General features: G+C 35.8%; 3 protein-coding genes across 4 annotated transcripts; 1 reads left to right on the top strand and 2 right to left on the bottom strand.

Moving 5' to 3' along the window:
* The first annotated feature begins 1,551 nt into the window (after positions 1 to 1,551).
* On the top strand, positions 1,552 to 4,370 carry LOC114302441 (uncharacterized). Of its 2 annotated transcripts, none has more exons than XM_028247464.2 (2): positions 1,552 to 2,038; positions 2,848 to 4,370. In XM_028247464.2, the coding sequence occupies exon 2, from the start codon at positions 2,869 to 2,871 to the stop codon at positions 4,120 to 4,122; it is 1,254 nt and encodes a 417-aa protein (XP_028103265.2). In that variant the 5' UTR covers positions 1,552 to 2,038; positions 2,848 to 2,868; the 3' UTR covers positions 4,123 to 4,370. The 2 variants fall into 2 exon arrangements, with proteins under 2 accessions (XP_028103265.2, XP_028103266.2); XM_028247465.2 differs by lacking the exon at positions 1,552 to 2,038 and adding an exon at positions 2,068 to 2,424.
* A 1,726-nt stretch (positions 4,371 to 6,096) lies between these two features.
* LOC114302446 (heterogeneous nuclear ribonucleoprotein 1) lies at positions 6,097 to 10,828 on the bottom strand. Its single transcript, XM_028247477.2, has 5 exons — positions 10,510 to 10,828; positions 10,285 to 10,404; positions 9,757 to 9,981; positions 8,092 to 9,283; positions 6,097 to 6,638 (listed from the first exon to the last, which is right to left on the bottom strand). Exons 3-5 carry the CDS (start codon positions 9,976 to 9,978, stop codon positions 6,625 to 6,627), a joined length of 1,428 nt encoding a protein of 475 aa, XP_028103278.1. The 5' UTR covers positions 9,979 to 9,981; positions 10,285 to 10,404; positions 10,510 to 10,828; the 3' UTR covers positions 6,097 to 6,624.
* Positions 10,829 to 17,131: 6,303 nt separating this feature from the next.
* On the bottom strand, positions 17,132 to 20,686 carry LOC114302453 (uncharacterized). Its single transcript, XM_028247484.2, has 2 exons — positions 19,280 to 20,686; positions 17,132 to 18,278 (listed from the first exon to the last, which is right to left on the bottom strand). The coding sequence occupies exons 1-2, from the start codon at positions 20,436 to 20,438 to the stop codon at positions 17,689 to 17,691; spliced, it is 1,749 nt and encodes a 582-aa protein (XP_028103285.2). The 5' UTR covers positions 20,439 to 20,686; the 3' UTR covers positions 17,132 to 17,688.
* Between the last annotated feature and the right edge of the window lie 318 nt (positions 20,687 to 21,004).

The following is a 21,004-nucleotide window of genomic DNA, read 5'->3' on the forward strand; positions in this document are numbered from 1 at the left end:
TCGACACGTGGTACTGCTATCCCATCTATCAGCACAGATCTTGCTGAACATCACCTAATCCCAACTGCCAGCCCACTCTACTGGGAGCTCGGCAGCCGGATTGTAGTATCTCGGCTGCCAACGGCCATGCTGCACTTCAAGCCCAAGCGTTCCAATAACCAAGCTCATTGAGGACCGAGCTCGGCTACATCCCGGCATAGCCGAGCTTGGGACAGCTCATACTAGTTTGCCACCGGCCTTCCTGCCGAGCTAAATCATGCACCGTGGAACCTCCACACCTTGCCTGGCGCCGGTCATCTCACTCGACCGGCTTCTATACCATGAAGCCAAACAGCTCGGCCGACCACGCCTTACCTTAACCGAGCAAAACCTTTCAGGATAGGCCCGTTTTACCGCGGCCCAAACTTGTTCGGTCCAAATTTGCCCGGCCATTACCACGACCCAAACCAAACCATAAATCTCCCTCTCAATACACATTATATAATAATATAAAATAATAACATTAATGTTATTTTATTTGTGTATGAAATTTCTTATGTATTGGTCCTTTCCCTTCTATCTCCTCCCCCAATATTAAGGGTTGGTTTGGCATAACCTATATAATCCATCTTTTTATCTTTTTATCTTTTTTTATCACATCACCTCTCTACTTTTCTGCACATCTTTTCGTAAAAAGACAAAAAGTGCACTTTTTTAAGACACCTCAAACCAACCCTAAATATTAACATTAAATATCAATATTAAATATACGGTTCTGCTTCATACACCCAGTGGGGGTCGCGCCCCCAGTGACGTGGCGCGCCCCACTGGTCGAAAATCAAAAAAAAAAAAAAAAAAGAAAAATTGTTTTTTTCGGACCAATCCCCAACTGACACCTCACTAGGTGTCACCTCCAGCTGGGGGTAAAATGCATTTTCCTTAAATATAAGAGTATAAGAGTCTAAGAAAATAATATAACTTAAAAGAAATGATTTTATGAAATAAAAATATAAATACATCAAATTGAGTGAGTTAAAAAATTCTTTCATAAACTTTTTGAGGCATAGTTTGGGAAGTTGGTTTTGGTGGGTTAGGGGCTAAAATAGCCACAAAAAATAAAATATCAAATCCAACCCATAATTATTATACTTCTCTCTCACAAAAAAGTTAAAAAAGCCAAAAAGTCCTTCCCAAATCAGACTTTTTAGCCCCAGGCTAAAATAGTTAAAAAGTCAAAAAATCAAAAAGTCAACCCACTTTCCAAACGGAGGCTGAATTAAAACATTTCTAAATAAAATTTAGGATAATGATTGGTGGCCACAAATTCTGTGGCTCAAATGCCAAAATGACGTCATTTTTGGTACAAAACAACTCTGAAAATGCCAAAACAACGTCGTTTTGACATTTTCAAACTATTTGAACCACAGAATTTATGACTACCAAATATTTTCCTAAAATTTATTAATAAAAATCTCTAATTAAAAATCAAAAATTAATTTTTAATCATCTTTTCAAAATCCTCCTAATATCACTATCATCTCAATTTTACCCTAAAACTATCCTAATTCAAACAATCAAACATCATGTACTGCTTGACGAACACCCGCAAATCTAGGAATAAATTGCCTGATGTCGAAACCAACCATGGAAACTCATTTGAACCGCACTCAATCCAACTCTGATTGGTCTGGTCTACGTCATCGCATGGGTCGGTGTTTACATGTCTTTCCAAGACCCATCCTCTGTATATACTAATTTAAAATTCCATTTTAACCCCAAAAAAACCAAAAACTCAATCAAGACGATAAACAAGTATTATTATCCAATTATATATACACTCACACACACGCATTACACAGGTACAGAGGTTCCGACAAGCTTCAAAAACAAATACCCAATAATAATGAAGTTTCACTAGTTTTTATTCTTTGTATTCGGCTTTATACTCTCAGTTCACTTGTAGTTCTTCGAAAACGCCTCGATTCAAGAACTGGGTTGTCGACAGATCTTGAATTTAGAGCTCTACGAATTCAGTTTTTGACTTTGGAGACCCATAAAGGCAAGAAATAACCTGACCCAGTTCACACTGTTTTTAATGATCACTTTTTTCCTTTTTGTGCTTTAAATTCTCTGTTCATACTGGTGTGCTTTTTTGGTGGATTCAAGTTAAATCTTGTTGGAAACCGTGAGATCTGAGTTACTGTTTTGCTTTGCTTTCCTCTGTTTTCGGTGGTGATGGTGTTTTTTCTTGAGAAAAAGTTGAGAGCTTTATTGGAATCTGTTGTTTTGTTGATGTAACTGTTCATGGATTTTTGCCTATTTTTAGGTCTACCTGAGAATTTTGTGTAGCTCAGGCTTGCTTTTGGTTTATTGGTTTTTGCTTTTTCTGGGTTTAGGGTTCTATTGGCAATTTTGCAATTTTATGTGTACTTCAGCTCAAGCTAGGTCTCTGGATTCATGTAGTTGTTTGATTCTTATGCTGTGTTTTAAGTTTTGATAATCCTAAACCGACACTTCTGGGTTCTGGGTTTTGGAAATCTTTTCTTTATTCCAGCTAATTCTAGGATTTGGATTTGTGGGCTTGTTCTTGGTGTTGAGTTTTGAGTTCCAAGAATCATAGCATTCTAAAATTTATAATCAAATTTGTGGAATTTTTGTACTATTAGGAGAGCAGGAGCTTCAAAGTACTATCTAGGGTTTTGATTTGAGCTTTTCTCTTAATTTCCAATTTGGCTTTGAATTTCAGTCTTGGGCCTTACTATGATCTTGATTTGATGATTATTGTTCTTGTTATTGGCTTTTCAAGTACTAGGGTTTTGATGTGAAGTAGCTTGGTTCTTCAATCCATTTTTTCTTCAATTTTTTCAGGTTTAATTTCTTGTTGGTGCCATGGATTCCCCTCAATCCGTCGTCTCACCGTTCAAGGGCTCCCCTGTTTTTGGCGACCCTGAGAAGCAGAAATCTGACCTTTTTGCTCGGAATTTGTCATTTGAAGTTCAAAGCAAGAACACCGAGGGGCTTAACTTAAAAAGTCCCATTGGCGTTCTTGATGTCTATATACATCAGGCTAGGGACATCCATAACATCTGCATATACCATAAACAAGATGTTTATGCTAAGATTTGCCTCACTAGTGATCCTGAAAACGCTGTCTCGACTCAGATCATCAATGGCGGTGGGAAGAATCCGGTTTTCAATGAAAAACTTCGGCTCAATGTCCGGACAATAGGTTCCTCACTCAAATGTGAGATATGGATGTTGAGCCGGGTGAGGAATTATCTCGAGGACCAGTTGTTAGGGTTTGCTTTGGTACCACTGTCCGAAATCCTTATCAAGAATGGGAATTTGCAAAAAGAGTTTGAACTTTCCTCAACCGATCTCTTCCATTCCCCGGCAGGGTTTGTTCAGTTGTCGCTCTCGTATAGTGGCGCTTCACCAGACGTGATAGTGCTTCCTTCACCGCCTGCTGCCGTGGCTGAAAACACAATTGTCGATGATTCAGAAGTGACTGAGTCGGATCCAAGCGAATTCGACAAGATTGAGTTCCCGGATCCAAACATTGTGAACGAGAATCATCGGATGGTTTCAGAGTACTTTGAAATCCAATGTACCAATTTGGACTCCCAGAGCTCTGAGAGCTTGGCGACTTCCGATACTGAAAATCAACAAAGTTCAGACATTGGCAGCGAAAGCTTCTCAACTGGCATTATCGAGTCAATCCAGCCTCCTAAGCATGATTCTCCCCCGAGCAGCGTGTCGACTAACGGGTCATGTGACACTCCTGGTGCTTCAAAGTCTCAGAATCATGAATCTGTTTCGCCTCCAAAGCAAAATCTGAAAGAGAAAAGAGAAGATATCGGAGATGCAGAGAGTAATGTCTCGGATGTCGCGTCTGTCGATACATTTGTCAAGCCTGTTGTCACTGTGAACTTTGAACCGGAGCAAAAGGTTGTGCAGCAAGACATAGTGGACATGTACATGAAAAGTATGCAGCAATTTACTGAGTCGTTGGCGAAGATGAAGCTTCCGATGGACATTGAGAGTGGTCCTACGAGCTCCGAGAGTTCGAGTTCTGATCAGAAATTGCAGGCATCAAAGAACACCGGCTCGCGAGTGTTTTATGGGAGTAGGGCTTTCTTCTGATGTGAGCCTTTGTTTCAATGGAGATCGGAAGAGGAAACAAAACAAGTGACTTTAGAAATTAGAATCAAAAGACTAATGTTTAATGGTAATGTTGTTGTAATGTAGCAGTAGTATGTACTATGTAGTGTTGTGCTATCCTTGTATGTTGGGATGTTCAGATGACTGGAAAAACTCACAACCTTGTATGTGTTACAAGCTTTGTTCGATCACATTTTCCTCTTTTGTTATGGAATTGTTGTGTTTTGCTACTCTTTGATGCTGTGAAAATGAACATTTCAAATTACTTCCTCCTGTCCTATTGTCAGTGATTGTGCAATTCAAATAAAAGGGTCCGATATGGTCCGATCTATAGCATACATAGTGTGTCCTTTTAATAGTTTGGGAATATATGATCGTTTTATCTCTTATTTTTCTAACAAGATAGTAGTTTTTCAATTTGCAATTTGCATCACTTGATCCCAGATCTAACTTGTGTAAGGATAATTTGGTATTTTTGTTGTGAAATGTAGTCTAGTTCGGGGGAGGTTTATCTTGCTTTATGAACTTGTCTTGATCATAATGAAATTACACTGACTGTGAATGTGCACTTAATTTTGGAGTGAATCACCCAAATCTTATTGCGATTGACATATTTGTATGATCAACCAACCGACCATAGATCCACTCCAACGGAACTTCTTCAATGTATAACATGATCTGCATGGACAAACACGGCCAAAGAACCTTTTGTCTCCAATTTTTTTTTTTTTTTTTGCCTTCTTATCTCAAAACATTTTCAATTATTGGATCATATAAGAATTTCAAAATAAGATTTAGTCATTAAAAGTGCATTGAAATAAGAAGATAGAAATTTAAAGATCAAAGACGTCGTGTCAACGATGTGATAGATTTTTCATGAAATCACATGGAGCATTTGAAGTGTGATGATTAAAATTGTGTATTAAATTTATTGTGACATATCATCATTGCATTAGTACAATGCATCCTACTTTAAAGAGGGAAAAAGAGCAAATGAGGAAATTATTATTTTTTTTTTTTACAAATTTAAAATTCAAAATTACCTTTTTCAACAGATAAAAATTCTGCTCTCTCTCTCTCTATTCCCACATGAGAATGAATCCAATAAAGCAGAAGAAAAGGGCAAAATGAATGTTGGACAAATTAACCTTATTTTATGGGATCATAATCATGCTGAAAGTACAAAATAAGTACCTAAATATTTGAATGCCAGAAAGTGCTATTATTACATAATTTTTTTTTACCAAATCTCCAAACTCAAAATGAAAACGAAAAAATAAATAAATAAATAAGAGAAAAGACTATAAAACAAGGAAAAAAAATATATATTCTTGTTCTTTGGGGAAGGAGGAACTGGTTTGGCAAAATGAAGTGTACAACTGTTTAGAGCACTGGATAGTTGTACAATTCTTTGCACAAGCCAAAAGCCGTTTTAGCCAAAGCATCAACCTCTTGTGCAACAAAAGTTGGGAAGAGATTCTCCACTAGGATTCTTAAATATGCTTTTTAAAACAATCACATATAAGCTGCAAGCAACTAGTGTGTATGTAATGTGTGTACACAACTTGTGTACGTCTCTTTAATTTTTAGGTTTTGGATTGGGGGACACTGGATGATCGATGACATGACACAAATCATAACCTCAAAGATCATATACCAACATGTAATGAACTTATTATATGAAAAACCATAAACAAGACCTCTAGAATAAAAGGAATTCGTTATTTCGAGAATACCTACTCAGACTACTCAAACATTTGAAATATTCAATGGTATGTCGCGGATCATAACCTTGAATATCAGAAACCAACATGTAATGAAATTACTAGTCAATCGACCTTGAATAAGAAAGTTTTAGCAGTGTCAGAAGAACTATTCAAACACAAAAAGATGAGAAGAAAAGCAACATCTATATCATGCACAAATGAAGTTTAAACATGCCAAATAGACAATCAATAGTAGAAAATGAATCAGGATATTCAGTAATTTATTTAATGGGGATCCAAGGTCGGTATCCCTCTAATGTTTCACACTAGTAAAAATCAAGCAGAACCTCACATACAATCTGAGAGAAAAAAACATCCCAGAGAAGAAAAAAAAGGATGTACGGACAAGAGTAGCAACTGTGCCACACGTCACAAGGGATAAAAAGAACAAATAAAACCAAAAGAATTAATACTCTATTTTTTGATGTACTACCAGTGGTACCATGCCGGAGAGATGCTCAACTCTTCATCTCAATCAAATTCCAAGAAACAAACCTAATAAAAAAACAAATTCAAACCTTCACAAAATCCCTTGTAATTGGTCTCTCTGAATAAGTATATTTCATATCAGGGACCCCCGTTAGCTTTATATGACCAATTTCCTTATAATCTGATGTATTAATTTATGAGGGGATGTGTATGAAATTCAGTCTCTTCACATGTTTCACTGGAATCTTTTCGCCTACAGTTACCTTCTGATATTTGAACATTAAGTCTTCTATGCAGCAATTCCTGAAGCAAGCGATGACCAAAAAATTAGTATGATGGAAAGCATTTGAAGTAGAATTCAGAAGGTTAAATGCATAGAACTTTAGATTAAACAATACTCGCTTTGAAATTTACATCTAAGATTCAAAGGTAGATCTCATTTTGATAATTACAAAAATCTGGAGTTGTTTGGGATGTTCTAAATAAGTACACTTTTTGACTTTTTATGAAATATGGGTTGAGTTTGAAGTGATGTGATAGAGAGGTGATGTGACTTAAATAAGATGATGTGACTTAAATAGGATAGTTACTTTTTGACTTTTTTTGAAGATGCCAAACTTAGCCTAAATGTAGTTCACGAACTTCAGCACTACATTCAAGAAAAGAAAAAAAAAATGATTTTAAGATAAACTCATTTCAGAGGGTTGGCAAGGCCTACTCTGTGAATTGGTAAATCTGTATTATTTCAAATATTCACTTGAACATTCAAGCAAAGCAACTAAAATTTTCGGCAACAATGTTAATGATAACACCTGAATTTTCTCAAAATATGATGCACATATTGCAGAACTGAGATGAGCCTAAAACTAAGAGTAACAATCGTCATGATTGTTTACTCTTTGACGCAAAAACATCATAAGACTGGGCCTCAATTGTGTGATCTATGAAGCACAGATATCGATGTAGAAACGGACATGGACATGGTGATTTCAGAAAAATTAGGACACATACATGGACACAGCGGGGATACAACAACTACATATATAATTTGTTATGTATTCAAAAATTGTATCCATGAACAACCAAAATTAATGAAAACTGATCCCATTTCAATGTTAAAAATCAGCCAGAGATTGGGCATGTGTTGTGTTAGGTCTCCAAGGATCGTTACAAGCCAGTCTGCCAACTTCATAACTATAATTATGTGTTGTGTTGTCGATGGTTTGATATGAGTTGTATATAGGTTTTTTATAAATAAAAATTTAAAAAAATAAAATAAATCAATTCTCATGTTATGATAAAAACTGAAGCTTCTGTCAGATCAAATAAATTAAAGTTGATGAAAGTTCAACATCTGGTTTCCAATATTCAACTGAAACTGCTTTAGGATCTATTACAGATTTTTTTTTTTCATTTAAAAAACACTTATTTTGTAGTTAACATGTTCAAATCAAACAAAGAAATCTATGATACATACTACATTTTTACTTAATTTTGTTAAGGTCAAAACTTAATTTAGAAAAGATAATACAGAACAGGCAGGCACACGGATGCAACCACATTGTTATGAGGCTCTTGGATCAACAAGAGGTCCCAGGTTCAACCCCTACCGTGGACAATGCCGATACACAGATTTGCAGGCTACCGTATATGCGTGTGTTGGGGTGAAGAGGGTTGGTGGCGGGGACCCCACTTTATGGAAAAAATAAAAATAAGAAAGTACAAACAACCAAATGAAGGGGAAGAACATTTTTACCTCTATTTGCCTGTCTATTTGCTATGCTATAACTTCCGACATAACCCTCAGAACCTTTAGCTGAGACATCTGTTGCATTACTGAGTCCATAACCAAACGAACCCGAACCATCTATCTCAGAAGATGCAGACCTCCAAGTCGAATCACCATACACTGAATCACCGCGATACAAGTCTCCATAGGACCCCTCATAACCACCACTCGAAACAGCAAATGATGATGTTGCAGCTACATTTGTGCCACTGTTTCTTCCAAATCCTCCACTGCCCAATCCATAGTTGTTTTCTCCACCCGAATACCCTATAGTTCCAGTGGTATAGCCAGAAGAATTGCCACCACCTTGAGGAGAAATAGTAGAACCCCAATTCGCTCCATTGTTTCCAAACACTCCAAAACTCCCACCTCCAGAGCCCAAGTAGTTATTAGGGCTACCAGTGTTTGCAGCATTATTCAGGCCACTATTTCCCCAGACATTCCGAGTCGGCGAGGTTAAAAGAGAATCATTTCGAACGTTAGTGACACCATATCCAATGGGAGTACTATATCTGTTTGAATTGCCACTATAATAAGGACTCAAAACCCGTCCATATCCAACATTATTACTAAAGTTTGAGCTTCCTCCAAAATTCAAGCTCAGCCCCGGGTCCAAATTCACACCCATTCCATAACCAAGAGAACCAAATGGAGAGAAAGTATTACGACTACTACCAATTGGATTAAATCTACCATCCATCCGGGCTCCATAGCCTCCAACTGGGCTCAGATTATATCCCTGAGCATAGCTATTAAGGAAGCTGTTGGCCCTACTTATACCATAGTTATATCCAATCAGAGGGCTCCGGCTGGGCCCCGGGGATAGCTCTTTTGGAACTGCCCGCTTGACCTCAACCATTTTACCATTGAGTTCATGAAAGGTTTTATGCAACACCCTATCCACTGATTCCTCAGAATCATAAGTGATGAATCCAAAGCCTCTTGGCCTTTGGGTGTTGTGATCGTACATAACCACAACATCAGTGATCGTACCAAACTGATCAAAGTACTTCTTAAAGTCACTCTCAGTGACTGAAGATGCTAAACCTCCTACAAAAATCTTTTTTGTGCGGCCAGAACCAGGAGATCCTTGAATGCTGCTATTGTTTCTGTTTAAAATGTGCTGATCATCCCTTGGAACAGCCTTCTTTGCTTCAACCTGAAAATATAGAACCCAAAAACAATTGAGTGGTGAATTAAATAATTACATTCCATATAAGAAAAAAGGGGTTGAGGCAGGGGTGAGTGACATGCAATGTGGGTAAAAAAGGATATGAATTTATTTAGTTTAACTAATCATATAGCCCTTCACAGTGCGGAATGATGAAAAATTATTGATACAACCAACACTACTTGGTTGGGACACAAGGTTTAATTTGGTATATTGAAAAAAGGTCGAATCTTTAAAGACTCTAGATAGTCTTGGCAACAAACAATTTTCTTGTTCATACACTTTTTATTGTTAGATTGCCAAGAAAGTGAAATTGTTTTTAGAGCTAATCAGAAAGAAAGAAACATCGCTTGAACTAGAATGTGACATTTTTAGGTTCCATCCCTAGAGAAATCAGGTAAAATAACAAATGATGAATCATTGCATAATGTGTTAACAAAATCTGAAATCGTTTGACTTACTGTTCGACCATCAATCATGTGCTTCTCCTTAACCACTCTTTCAGCAACAGCAGGATCAGCAAAGACAACAAAACCAAAGCCACGAGCACGACCCGTAGCTCGATCTCTCATAATCACTGCCTCCACCACTTCACCATATGTGTCGAAATATTCTTTAAGGCGATTCTCATCCGTGTCCCAGGAAATCCCACCTATGAATAGTTTACCGAAATCTGATTCCATTTTCTACAATCCCACATTAAATTATCCCATTAATCAACATTCTCAATCTCACAATTCAATCATAATCCAACTAAGAAAGCAGTTGTCCAATCAATTCAAATTTAAATTTACTTGGCATCGAAATTCTATTCAAACACAAGCAAGAATTTTCAACAGGATCTAAATTATACAAAGAATTGATCTTTCTAAAATTAAAAAGCAAAATTAAAGATAAAAACATACAAAGATGATGATCTATATACAGAAACCAATCCAACAGATCGAAATGTGGATAGAAAAGCGATGAAACAAGGGGAAAAAACATACCTTATCCAAATTTAGTCAGAAGTCAGTGAAGACTCCGATCAAACACAAGGTGGGTATAGTCGAATTCAATCCAGGAACATCGGATCCTTCATGAATCTATCAAATCTCACTCAGACATTCCTGAGAAATCAAAATTCAAGTGGATCAGAGACACCCAACAGAGATTGATGAAGATCAAGGAGAGAGAGAAGAGAGAGTCAAACCAAAAGGGTATAGAAAATTCACCATTTGAAGAGAAACCCAGCTGGGAAAATGGAAGAAACTAAGATCTAAGAAGAGGCATATGCATAATAATCATAATAAAACAGAGGAGGTGCTCATCATCTCTCTCTCTTCTCCCCAAAGGTTGTCCTTCTCTCCTTTTCTCTTTCTTGGTTATTCCCCTCCCTTTTTAATTAAATCAAAAGAAATGGAATTTCTAGCTGTAGGTAAGAAACAATATACAAATATAGAGAGAGAAAGAGAAGAGGCAGAGAGAGAGAGAGAGAGAGAGAGAGGCAATCCTCTGGTGTAAGAATATTTGGAGGAGCGTAAGAGAGATGACAGGAGAAGATAGTCTTTTAAAAATGTGGATTAAAAATTAAAAAAAAATCCATAAATTAATTTTTTTTTTAATTTATAGATATAGATTTAATTATAGGAAAGAACAAAAAATAAGTAAATTGTTTATTAAAAATTAAAAATTTTAAAATGTATTTAATCTTGATTTATTTATTTTTGAATTAGTTTCAAATCAATTTTTAATTAATTGAGTTGAATATCTTTTTATAATTTTGTTATGTCAAGTCTACCTCAAGAAATTAATAAGCTTTGAAATATATTTAAACTTAACTTGTTTAATAATTAATCAATATATGGGTGTGTTTAGGATTTTTTATTTTTTATATGGTGTTGAAATTTGGAGTTTACATAATAAGTGTTTAATTATTTAATCAAAATTAAAATCTTGACGTTGACTCCACAATATGTTTAACAACCTAAAATACTTTCCACAGAACTTTCGATTTTTATTTCATAATTAAATTTATGCATGTTACCTCATGCCAATGCCAACCATTAGAAAAACTCCCTGGCCTTTGCCATAGTTTTTTTATTTTGATTTTGATTTTTTTTAGATTTGTTTTTGAAAACACAGGTTTTTTCAAACTTCTCATTAATGAAACAAAGATAGAAAAATTTCAAAAACAACTATTTTTCGAAATATTAGACTTGCAATGACTTATGAATTTGTGAAAGAAAATGAATAAAATAAAAAGAAATTAAGGTGAAAGTACTTTTATTCCACTTGATTTTCCTTTCTTTTAATCCAAATATAGCATAAGAGTATTTTTTTTTTTTTTTTTGGCATTACACTTTAGATTATTGCAACAGACTGATATCACTTTATTGACTTAAACTGATATTTCATCGCACTGGCACCTAAATGCCCTTACATGACTACTTGAACTACAACTCAAATCACAAAAGTATATTATTATTGGTAATTTGGTAGAGTAACTTTTTAATTTGTTGAAAGAATAAGAAATAATGACCTAGATGGCAATAACTTTTCAATTTATTCAAAGAACAAGAAATAATGACCTAGATGGCAAGACAAATACTTTTTGGACCACATGAATTATTATCCAACTTAGACCCTGGATGATGATAAGTCTAGATTTGGGTTGCACCAACTATGATAAATCAGATACATACTAATGCCTAAAGACCCTAGTTTTTGGAACTTATAGTAACTAGTCCATTTCTTTCCATTGAATTTACATCTTCATCCTCATATCAAAATTATCCTACAACTAAATAGGTTGTAAAATGCTAACAAATCTCCAATTTACGGTTAAACAATGTACCTTTAGCATACAAAATATTAAATCAAGATTTTTCAACTAAAATTGCATAACCAGTGATTTTCTTGTCGAAATTCAAACAAAACATGTCAATTTTGAATTTTGGCTAATATATGGTCTTCTCTTCTTTTTTAATTAAAAAAAAAATTATGCTTTTTTGATTGTTTAATTTCCTTGAGTTTTGTCATGTCATTACAAATTCAAGATGCACCAAATTCTTTTTATTATTGTTATTTATGCAAGGCATTAAAAATGCAACAAATACTTGTGGGAGGGGTTCAATATGGTAGAATCTACACAAGGGCAAAAATGGAAGAATCTGTCTGGTATGTATCTAGAGACTAGTTGAAATAAAGTTTTAGATACAAAAATACAAAACTCAATTAATATTAAAAACAAGAGATGAAAAGCTAGCATCTTAAACTGATTCAGTGTGATCAAGAAGTCTTGGGGTATCTTACATCACCATCTGATGAGATGACTATCAGATGAGGTGAGAGGTGATCCACATCATTGGCAAATTATCTTTCTGGATCAGATCAGATCAGATCAGATGGATGATTAAAATTCACTCAAAAGCTTATGGTTACCTTCTCTTCTAAGTGTATATAGACATAGCCATTCATTTACCCCATTAGTACTACCTTGCAATAATATCTACCAAACCTGTCTAATTGGCTAGTTACCTCATGTCTTCAGATTGAGACGACAGTCAGCTGATCCATGAATTTAATGTAGAACAAATATTTCAAAACTGATTATAGAATTGAATACAAAATATATATAGTAATATTAAGAACACAGAAATTAAACATGAAATATGATACAAATTTCTCATAAAGAGTAGATTCTACATGTGGGTCCTACATCATCTGAGCTCCATCTATTATGAGACATTTGTGTCTCATCATGTGTTTGGTCCTCTATATACCTGATTGATTGATAAATGAATAAATAGGATTTTTCAAAAGCAAACCTTACTAATAAAATCTCATAAAATTTTGTCTATTCATACATATGTGTATTCTATATTTAGTTCTATGTTTAGTTTCTATGTTGATAACAAAACTGATAAATATATTTATTCAAACATTACAAGAATCCCTAAACATGGACTTATTATATATATATATATATTTCACATGTCTAGTGAAGATGTTGCATTTATGCTCTAAAAATTTTAGTCATTCACCTCTGAAATTTTCATTACCTTCAAATTTTAAAATGATTGTGAAGAGTAATTCATAGATGGTAATCTTTTAGGTCCTGTTTGATTGGTTGTAATAAGAGTGATGGAATTTATAATTTTGTGAGATTAATCATTGAATTAATAAGCCTACAGATTGTCAATGCCTGCCATTTTTAGTATTAAATATCCTACAATTTTATGAGATTGAAAGTCATATGTTGTAACAACCCTCACCTTACTCTTGCCATACTTGCATACATTCTTGCATGGTCTTGCTTGTTATGTTAATTTGAAGGTTTTATCTTGCCTTGATTCGCTTAAGTTGCTTGCATGATTTTGTTCCTTGCTTAGTGTATGTGTGTGCATAGCCGAGATCATCTTGAGCTTAGTCCGCCTTTGACCCTTTGTACTTAGAACTATCTTGAGACCTTGTTCAACCCCATCTTCACCTCGGGCATTCTTTGCCGAGATGTTTCGCACTTGAACCTTGTCCGCAGGCAGGTATGGCCTAGGCCGAGATGTGGCGCACCCCGGCCAAGGTGTGGCACAGCTTAGTCAAGTGTCGTCCTCCCTAGCCGATGTTTTTCTATCCTGTTGCTGGATCCTTGTTTTGAGCCGATGTCATTTTGTTGCCGATGTGTCTTACCCGAGCTTGCTGCATACGATTTGTCAGAGACTTGTCTTGTCTATCAATCACCTTTTTGGTGCTGAACCAACCCGATAATGCCACGTGTCCGAGCTGTTTGTTAAGGCAGCCGACAGACCTTGAAACAAATCATTTCTTGTCTCAAATCTTTGTTTTAGAGAGAGAGAAGCTCTAGAGAAGAGGAAGAAGAGTTCTTGAGTGAGAGTTGTCTTCCAAGCTTGATCTTTGTGGCTTGAACCGTTAGATCCGAGTTTTGAGGTTAGAATCTTGATCTCCTTTGATTGTTCTTGCTGAATATCTAGCTGCATTGCATGATCGGATTTGTTTTGCATGTCATGCATCGTTTTGAAGTTGGTTTTGGAAAGAGAAAACGGTTTTCCATGTGTTCTTGAAAAAGATCTCGTTTTGATCAAAAAGTTGGAACGAAAATCATGTTTTGTGTTTGTTCTTGCATGACTTTCTTGAATGGGTGCCCAGGTCCATATGTTTTGAACTCTGGGCATGAAAACTCAGATTTTTGTAACAAGTTGTGACTTTGCATCCATCTTTCAAATGATCATGTTCTTCATATTCTTCAAAGGAAAACCCAGGTTCTTCCTGACTTCGTTTAGCGGAACCTCGGCTTAGTCCTGGATGGTACCCAGTGTGTTTCCGAGAAACGGGAGCAGTGTTTAAGCTCCCAGCTTGTTTTGTTTTGTCTTTGACTTGGATCTGGCAAGAATGCCGAGATCATTTGCATGTATATATAGAGCTTGCTTTGAGAATGTGACTTGCCATGTGATTGTAGGTTCTTGATATTTGCTTTGAGTCTACACCTGAAGAACTAGGTGAGTGGTATTTCTAATAAAGCTATGTTACACTTGCTTTTGATAAATCTTGTTTTGTTTGTTTTGACGTGGTATTTGCTAAGCATGAATAAATGGCCTTGTTTGATTGTTAACCTCGGAAAGTCCCTTGTGCTGGAGGACTCTAAACTTTCGCAGTGCTATGTGTAAAGGATACGGTCCTTGTTAAATCGGGCTACGGGCCTAAGTAACACAAGTCCCTCGTGCTGGAGGACTCTAAACTTTCGCAGTGCTATGTGTAAAGGATACGGTCCTTGTTAAATCGGGCTACGGGCCTAAGTAACACAAGTCCCTTGTATTGGAGGACTTTAAACTTTCGCAATACTTTTGACCAAACGATTACGGATCGTACAGCCTATGATACTTGAATGATGAATACGGTTCATCCCTTGCTTCGCCGATGTTATGATACTTGAATGCCTATGATACTTGAATGATGAATACGGTTCATCCCTTGCTTCGCCGATGTTATGATACTTGAATGCCTATGATACTTGAATGATGAATACGGTTCATCCCTTGCTTCGCCGATGATATGATACTTGAATGATGAATACGGTTCATCCCTTGCTTCGCCGATGTTATAATACTTGAATGATGAACACGGTTCATCCCTTGCTTCGCCGATGTTATGATACTGGAATGATGAATACGGTTCATCCTTTGTTTTGCCTCTGTCAGTAAACATCTTTGGATACTCGTAATATTTGATTGATGAATACGGTTCATCCTTTGTCTTGTTAAAGTTTTGATGTGTTTCGTTTTGAAGGACCTCGGCTATATTCATGCAAAACCTTTATTTTTAGTACCATTCACTGAGTTTTGTACTCACCCCTCTATATATATGTAGGTGATGAGCAGGACGGCGGCGACGCCTAGATCGTTTGGATGCTTGTTTTGGATTTGTACTTACGTCGGCTTTACTTTTGTATTTACGTCGGCGATGCCCTGTTTTACATGTCGGCAAATCTTGAAAATCATGCTTCTTGACTTGTATTAGCTGTATTTTGTATATGTCGGCTCGAGAAGCCTTTTGATCAAGATGTAACATGTATTTTTACCTTGATGTAATTAAGTTGTAAAGTTAATTGGAATGTTTGGCATTGCTTTGATCTACGCACAGCTCTTATGGACCACTTGTATTTGATTTATTGCTTCCGCATTTGTGAGCCCCCTATATTCATACTCTGATTGTGTTAAGTTTTGAAAAGTTGGCCTTCGGTAATTACGGATTACTGGCCATCACGGCACCAAACTACTAGGGGCGGTTTGGGGTCGTGACATATGTACTGTAAGAAATACAGGTCTCTGAACTAATAATTCAATCCTATGTTTTAATCTAGCAATCAAACAGCCCTTTACTACTTTAGAAGCCAATACTGTTGTTAACACCGTAGAAGAATTCAATAATGACCATGAGATTAATGTGAGCTGTGACTTTTCAACTTAAATGCAACACATGTTTTCTTATCCTCACAAAATAATAATTGTTGGTGGGTCCTAGATTTTATGCATATTTTCTTTCATCATGTCTTGATTGATGTAATTAGAATTATTATTTGATCTTGAATCTTTATTGTTAGCCAAAAATAAAAAATAAATAAATAATTTGTTGGGACACTTACACTCAATTGTATCAAACAAAATGCAGGAATTTGCCAAAATAATCTTCTGGTGATATGTATGGGTCTATCACTTCATATTGGTGATGCATTGTTTCTTTTCTTTTCTTTTCTTTTCTTTACTTATCTTTTTGGTTTATAGGTGATTGTGCAGCAAACTCTTTCAAGAAAAGTGTGATGTCCTTGCCACATCTATCAAACCCAGTTGTCTGAAGAGATTGACAAAAGGTGTACATGAATCACCATGTTCATGCATTGATATCAAACTAGTGATGGTGAATGCAAAAGTATTTAAATCTATGTTTGTATTATGAATTTGGATAGAGATTTATAAACGGAAAAGAAAAATGTAAGTGAAATGTAACTATAATTCATTTACATTTTACCCTTTTTTTTCTTTTTTTTTTTCAAATCCCTATCCAAATTCATGATCTAAACGCAACCTAAAGGTGGATTCTCATAATTTAGCAAAACAATAAACAAAATATTATAACTGACTCACCTCTAAGATGTTTTGATATGTTAAAAAGTATTCAAGAAAATGCACCTAACCTTAGTAAGTCCAAATGAGCTTTGCTGGATCTGTGACATGAATTACCTAAACCACAAGGATTTTATAACAACAATTTTTAACTATCAGATTTGGAACAAAGCTTAATAAAGTTAGGAAAATAAAAAATCACCGTAATTTTTATACAGAATTTGCTTCTAGAATGATATAGCAGCGACATACTTGTAAATTATTAGGTAATATGTTTTTAAATAAAGGAATTACAAAAAGACATCATTCTATTTATATGTCAGTACTCTTATATGCATCTCTGCACATATTTGAGCTTAAAAGGAGAAAACAAACAATCATACTGTGGTCAAAAAAATGCTAAAACAAGTGGTTTATTCAATTTTGGCATATATGCTATTCCTACTCAATGGACAAAAAGTTCAAACTCCTCCAAATCACAAGAAAAAAGTACTTCAGCAGTACACAAGAGCACAACTCCGGATCCTTTGTCCCAATTCTCTGTAACATTCTCCATTTGTTGTCCCTTGTCGCCACCACTTATAGAGTTGCTCAAAGATTTCCATGTTTTTTACACGAGCCATTAAGTGGCAGCGTGATAATTTGTTTTAAGTAGTATCAAAGTGGCAACACGTGGAGAATGAGACAGAGAATTGAGACAGAGGAGTCCATATACGCCATACCCAAGAGCACCACTGTCTTCATTGGTTTGATTCAATGAGGTATCGTATGCAAATATCATTCTTGTTGGCTGGATGCCACCGAAGAAATGGGTGAAGGAGAAACGTCTTCTTGTGCATGCACAACCTCCTCTATCTTCTCCACAACCTCAGCAATGCTAGGCCGGTTCTCTGGGAAATGCGCCACACACTTGAGGGAAACATTTAGCAATGGAAAAGCATACATTCCAACATTTGTAAGCTCCTTGTCAAACACCTCCCCAGTCCACTCCTCCCTCACCATGGACTTCACCCATCTAGGAAGGTCTAACCCACTTTTTTCCACTGTCTTTCCAGTGAGAAACTCCAGGAGAATCACACCAAAGCTGAACACATCGGCTTGTTCTGATGGGCTTTTCTCTGGAGCTGTGTAACCGTTGGAATTGAAAAGGGAAGCTCTCATGGGGTCTAGAAATTTGGAGAATCCGTATTCGCTTATGAGTGGTTCTTCATTTTCATTCAAGAGAATATTTGAAGGCTTGATGTTCCCATGAGGGATGATTTCCTCATCATTGGATCTATGATATATGAAATTCAAGCCCTTTGCGATTCCAACTGCAATGGAAATCCGAAGTTTCCATGGGAAATCCCTCTTGCCTTCAGCATAGTCTGCAGAATCAATCAAAACTTGCTAAGATCAAGGAAGATAACACATTTGTCCAAGTTTTGGTAGTCTAAATTTTTCAATAAGATTTAGTCTAGGCTGTGCAAGACAATGCTAGAAAAAATTATTGTGTTGTTCTCTGGTGAATCTAAAGAACTGATGTTACTGTAAATGAAATTAGCGGCATGAAAATAAATCAGATAGGCAAAGTAACTGTCAATTTCAAGCAATCCATGAAATTCTCTTGGGGCTGCCCAAAACAGCAACCATACTGATTGTGACTACTTGGAGATCCACGATCGGATTTGGAAACTTCGAAGACTTTTTGGTCCAATAATTGTTAGATTTATTTTTTTATTATTTGAATTATTTCAGCTTGGATTTAACTAAATATTTTCTTAGAATATTTGATATCTTTCCAAATATAGGTTTAGTTTCCTATTTTAAACTACGGTTTTGGCCTATAAATATTAAGTTCATGGAATTGTAATATTCAGCTTGGGTTTAATATATTGAGAGTATTTTAGGCTGTGGCGGATGTGAGATTGTCTGCCTCTTGTGCTACTCTATTCTACATTAGGTACTTACTCAGAAAAAATAAGCGTTCAAAATTTGAAATATGTGAATCAGATTCATTTTGGAGTGACATACCAAATAATGTTGTAACACATCATTAAAATACAAAATCAATGGTCTATAACTACTAAGGACTATGAGTTTTTTTTAACTTTCCTTGTCTGATTTTGAATTTAAATTAAGATTTATTGATGTGGATTTTTCATGAAATGGAGAGGATCTTGATCCATCCTAGACCTATGAGTTCATTTTGTCACATGTCTGTGTTTGTGTTTGTGTGTGTGTAAACTTGAACAACTTATGCTTGACAGTTTGATCTCAAACTGAATTTCTTCTTTCATGTGTGAGTGTGTGTTGTTTAGAATTTGGACTGCTTAAATTGGTTCATAAATTAGATGATTGATCAAACATAGAATCTCAACCAACTTACTATCTTGCAGGTTCAGTAGACTTCCATTGCTCTGATATCTGTAAATCAAAAGCTTTTCCTCATTAGTAGAATTGTAACCCACAAGAGGAAGAATGTTGGGATGCCCCAAATTCCCTATCCTACTCATCGTTTCACCAAAATCCTCAAAAGAAACCTGCAATTTTTTGAGTCTCTTGACAGCAAACACAGCATTGTTCTTAAGCTTCACCTTGTAAAGACTGCTACAGAGCCCTTGACTCTGCAAATCCGCCTCAGCCTCAAGCAAATCTTCCATTTTGAACCTCTCTTCCTCTCCGACAAAGAACACGAGCTCTGACTGCCTCTCATCGGGCTTCACTTCCTCAACATCATTGGCTGGAGGAGGAGGAGGAGGAGGAGAAGTTTTGGCTGGGGATTGTGCTAAAGACCTCAAAATTTCCTTCTCTTTTGCCAATTTGATAGCTTTCATGTTCACAAAAAATATGAACAAGAAATAAAACCCAATGCAAAGTACTAATGGTATCCAAGTTATCCAATTTACGAATGCACTTTGATTTTTTAAATCAATTGTGCTACTCACAATATTCACTGGAGCATAAGCTTCCTGATCAGCATACTGTGGAGGAAATGCATTCAAAAACCTTAGCGAGATCGTGGCGCTAGCATTGTAGTTCAAATGTTCGATAAAATGATTGTTAGAGATGTCAAACCGCCTAAGGCTCTTTAGCTTGCTTAAACCAATGGGTACACTCCCATTCAATAGATTGTTGCTTAGATTCAAGTATTTCAAGGTTGTGCAGTTCGATATCGATTCGGGTAGGTTTCCTTGGATGTGGTTTTGGGCCAAGCTAAGAACTTGCAAGTTTGGGAGCTTGCAAAGTGAGTCTGTGTCAATTTTCCCACTAAGATTCAAGTTTTCAAGCCTTATTGCTCTTATGGTTGTGCCATGGAAATTGCATTTCACACCCTGATGTGAGCAGGGATGTGGGACAAACCCATTCCAATCAATCCTTAGAACATTTTTGGGATCAATAGATTGACTGAAATTGAAGAAAGATTTGGATTCAGATTCAGATTCAGATTCTGATAACTCACCTCCATTGCAGACAGTGATCATGAAGATAGAGCAAGTTGCAATGAAGATGATGGTGGTGACAATGTCTCTCCTGCTCTGCATCATCAGTGTCTATCTAGCTATGAGTTGGGATTGTGATGGATTATTAATTCTTTTTGAGTTCTTAACAATGGTGTTTCAAGAATGGAGAGTTTCAGAATCATAAGCTTCTCATCATTCTTTTTCTGTCTTGGTTTGTCAGATGAGAACAATTGTCTCCATAGATTCCAAAGACTCCACACAGAAATATTGATCATTTTGAGATAACCAATGCCTTAGACAAAGTTCATACAAGATAATGAAAAATATTACAATAAATCCAAATTTCATATGATGTACACATTCATTGTAAATCTAATTTATATTTGTTATTTTTAAAATAATTTTTCAAACTCTATAACATTGCTGTTAATAATCGTTGGTGATGGAACTTTGGATTATAATCATTGTATATTTGAGTTAGACAACATAGCAAACAAGAAAGTTTATTTAAATTGTATTAGGAGAAATCTATGTTTATATTTTGGAACTTGGCTTCAATTTCAATTCCCCAATCCATTCTAGTAAAACAACTGTAGAAACACATGAAACAGCTCAACTAGTCAACTCTAATGTTTTTAAAAAATATAATA

The sequence above is a fragment of the Camellia sinensis genome, chromosome 7, assembly GCF_055761805.1.
Source record: "Camellia sinensis isolate YWXY chromosome 7, ASM5576180v1, whole genome shotgun sequence".
NCBI lineage: Eukaryota > Viridiplantae > Streptophyta > Magnoliopsida > Ericales > Theaceae > Camellia > Camellia sinensis.

Excerpts from the sequence above, each read along its gene's own strand:
- LOC114302441 (XM_028247464.2), top strand. The coding sequence starts at position 2,869 with ATGGATTCCCCTCAATCCGTCGTCTCACCGTTCAAGGGCTCCCCTGTT.
- LOC114302446 (XM_028247477.2), bottom strand. The coding sequence starts at position 9,978 with ATGGAATCAGATTTCGGTAAACTATTCATAGGTGGGATTTCCTGGGAC. Across the intron at positions 9,284-9,756 it reads ACATGATTGATGGTCGAACA|GTTGAAGCAAAGAAGGCTGT; the intron begins GTAAGTCAAACG and ends CTATATTTTCAG.
- LOC114302453 (XM_028247484.2), bottom strand. The coding sequence starts at position 20,438 with ATGATGCAGAGCAGGAGAGACATTGTCACCACCATCATCTTCATTGCA. Across the intron at positions 18,279-19,279 it reads TCTACTGAACCTGCAAGATA|ACTATGCTGAAGGCAAGAGG; the intron begins GTAAGTTGGTTG and ends TTGATTCTGCAG.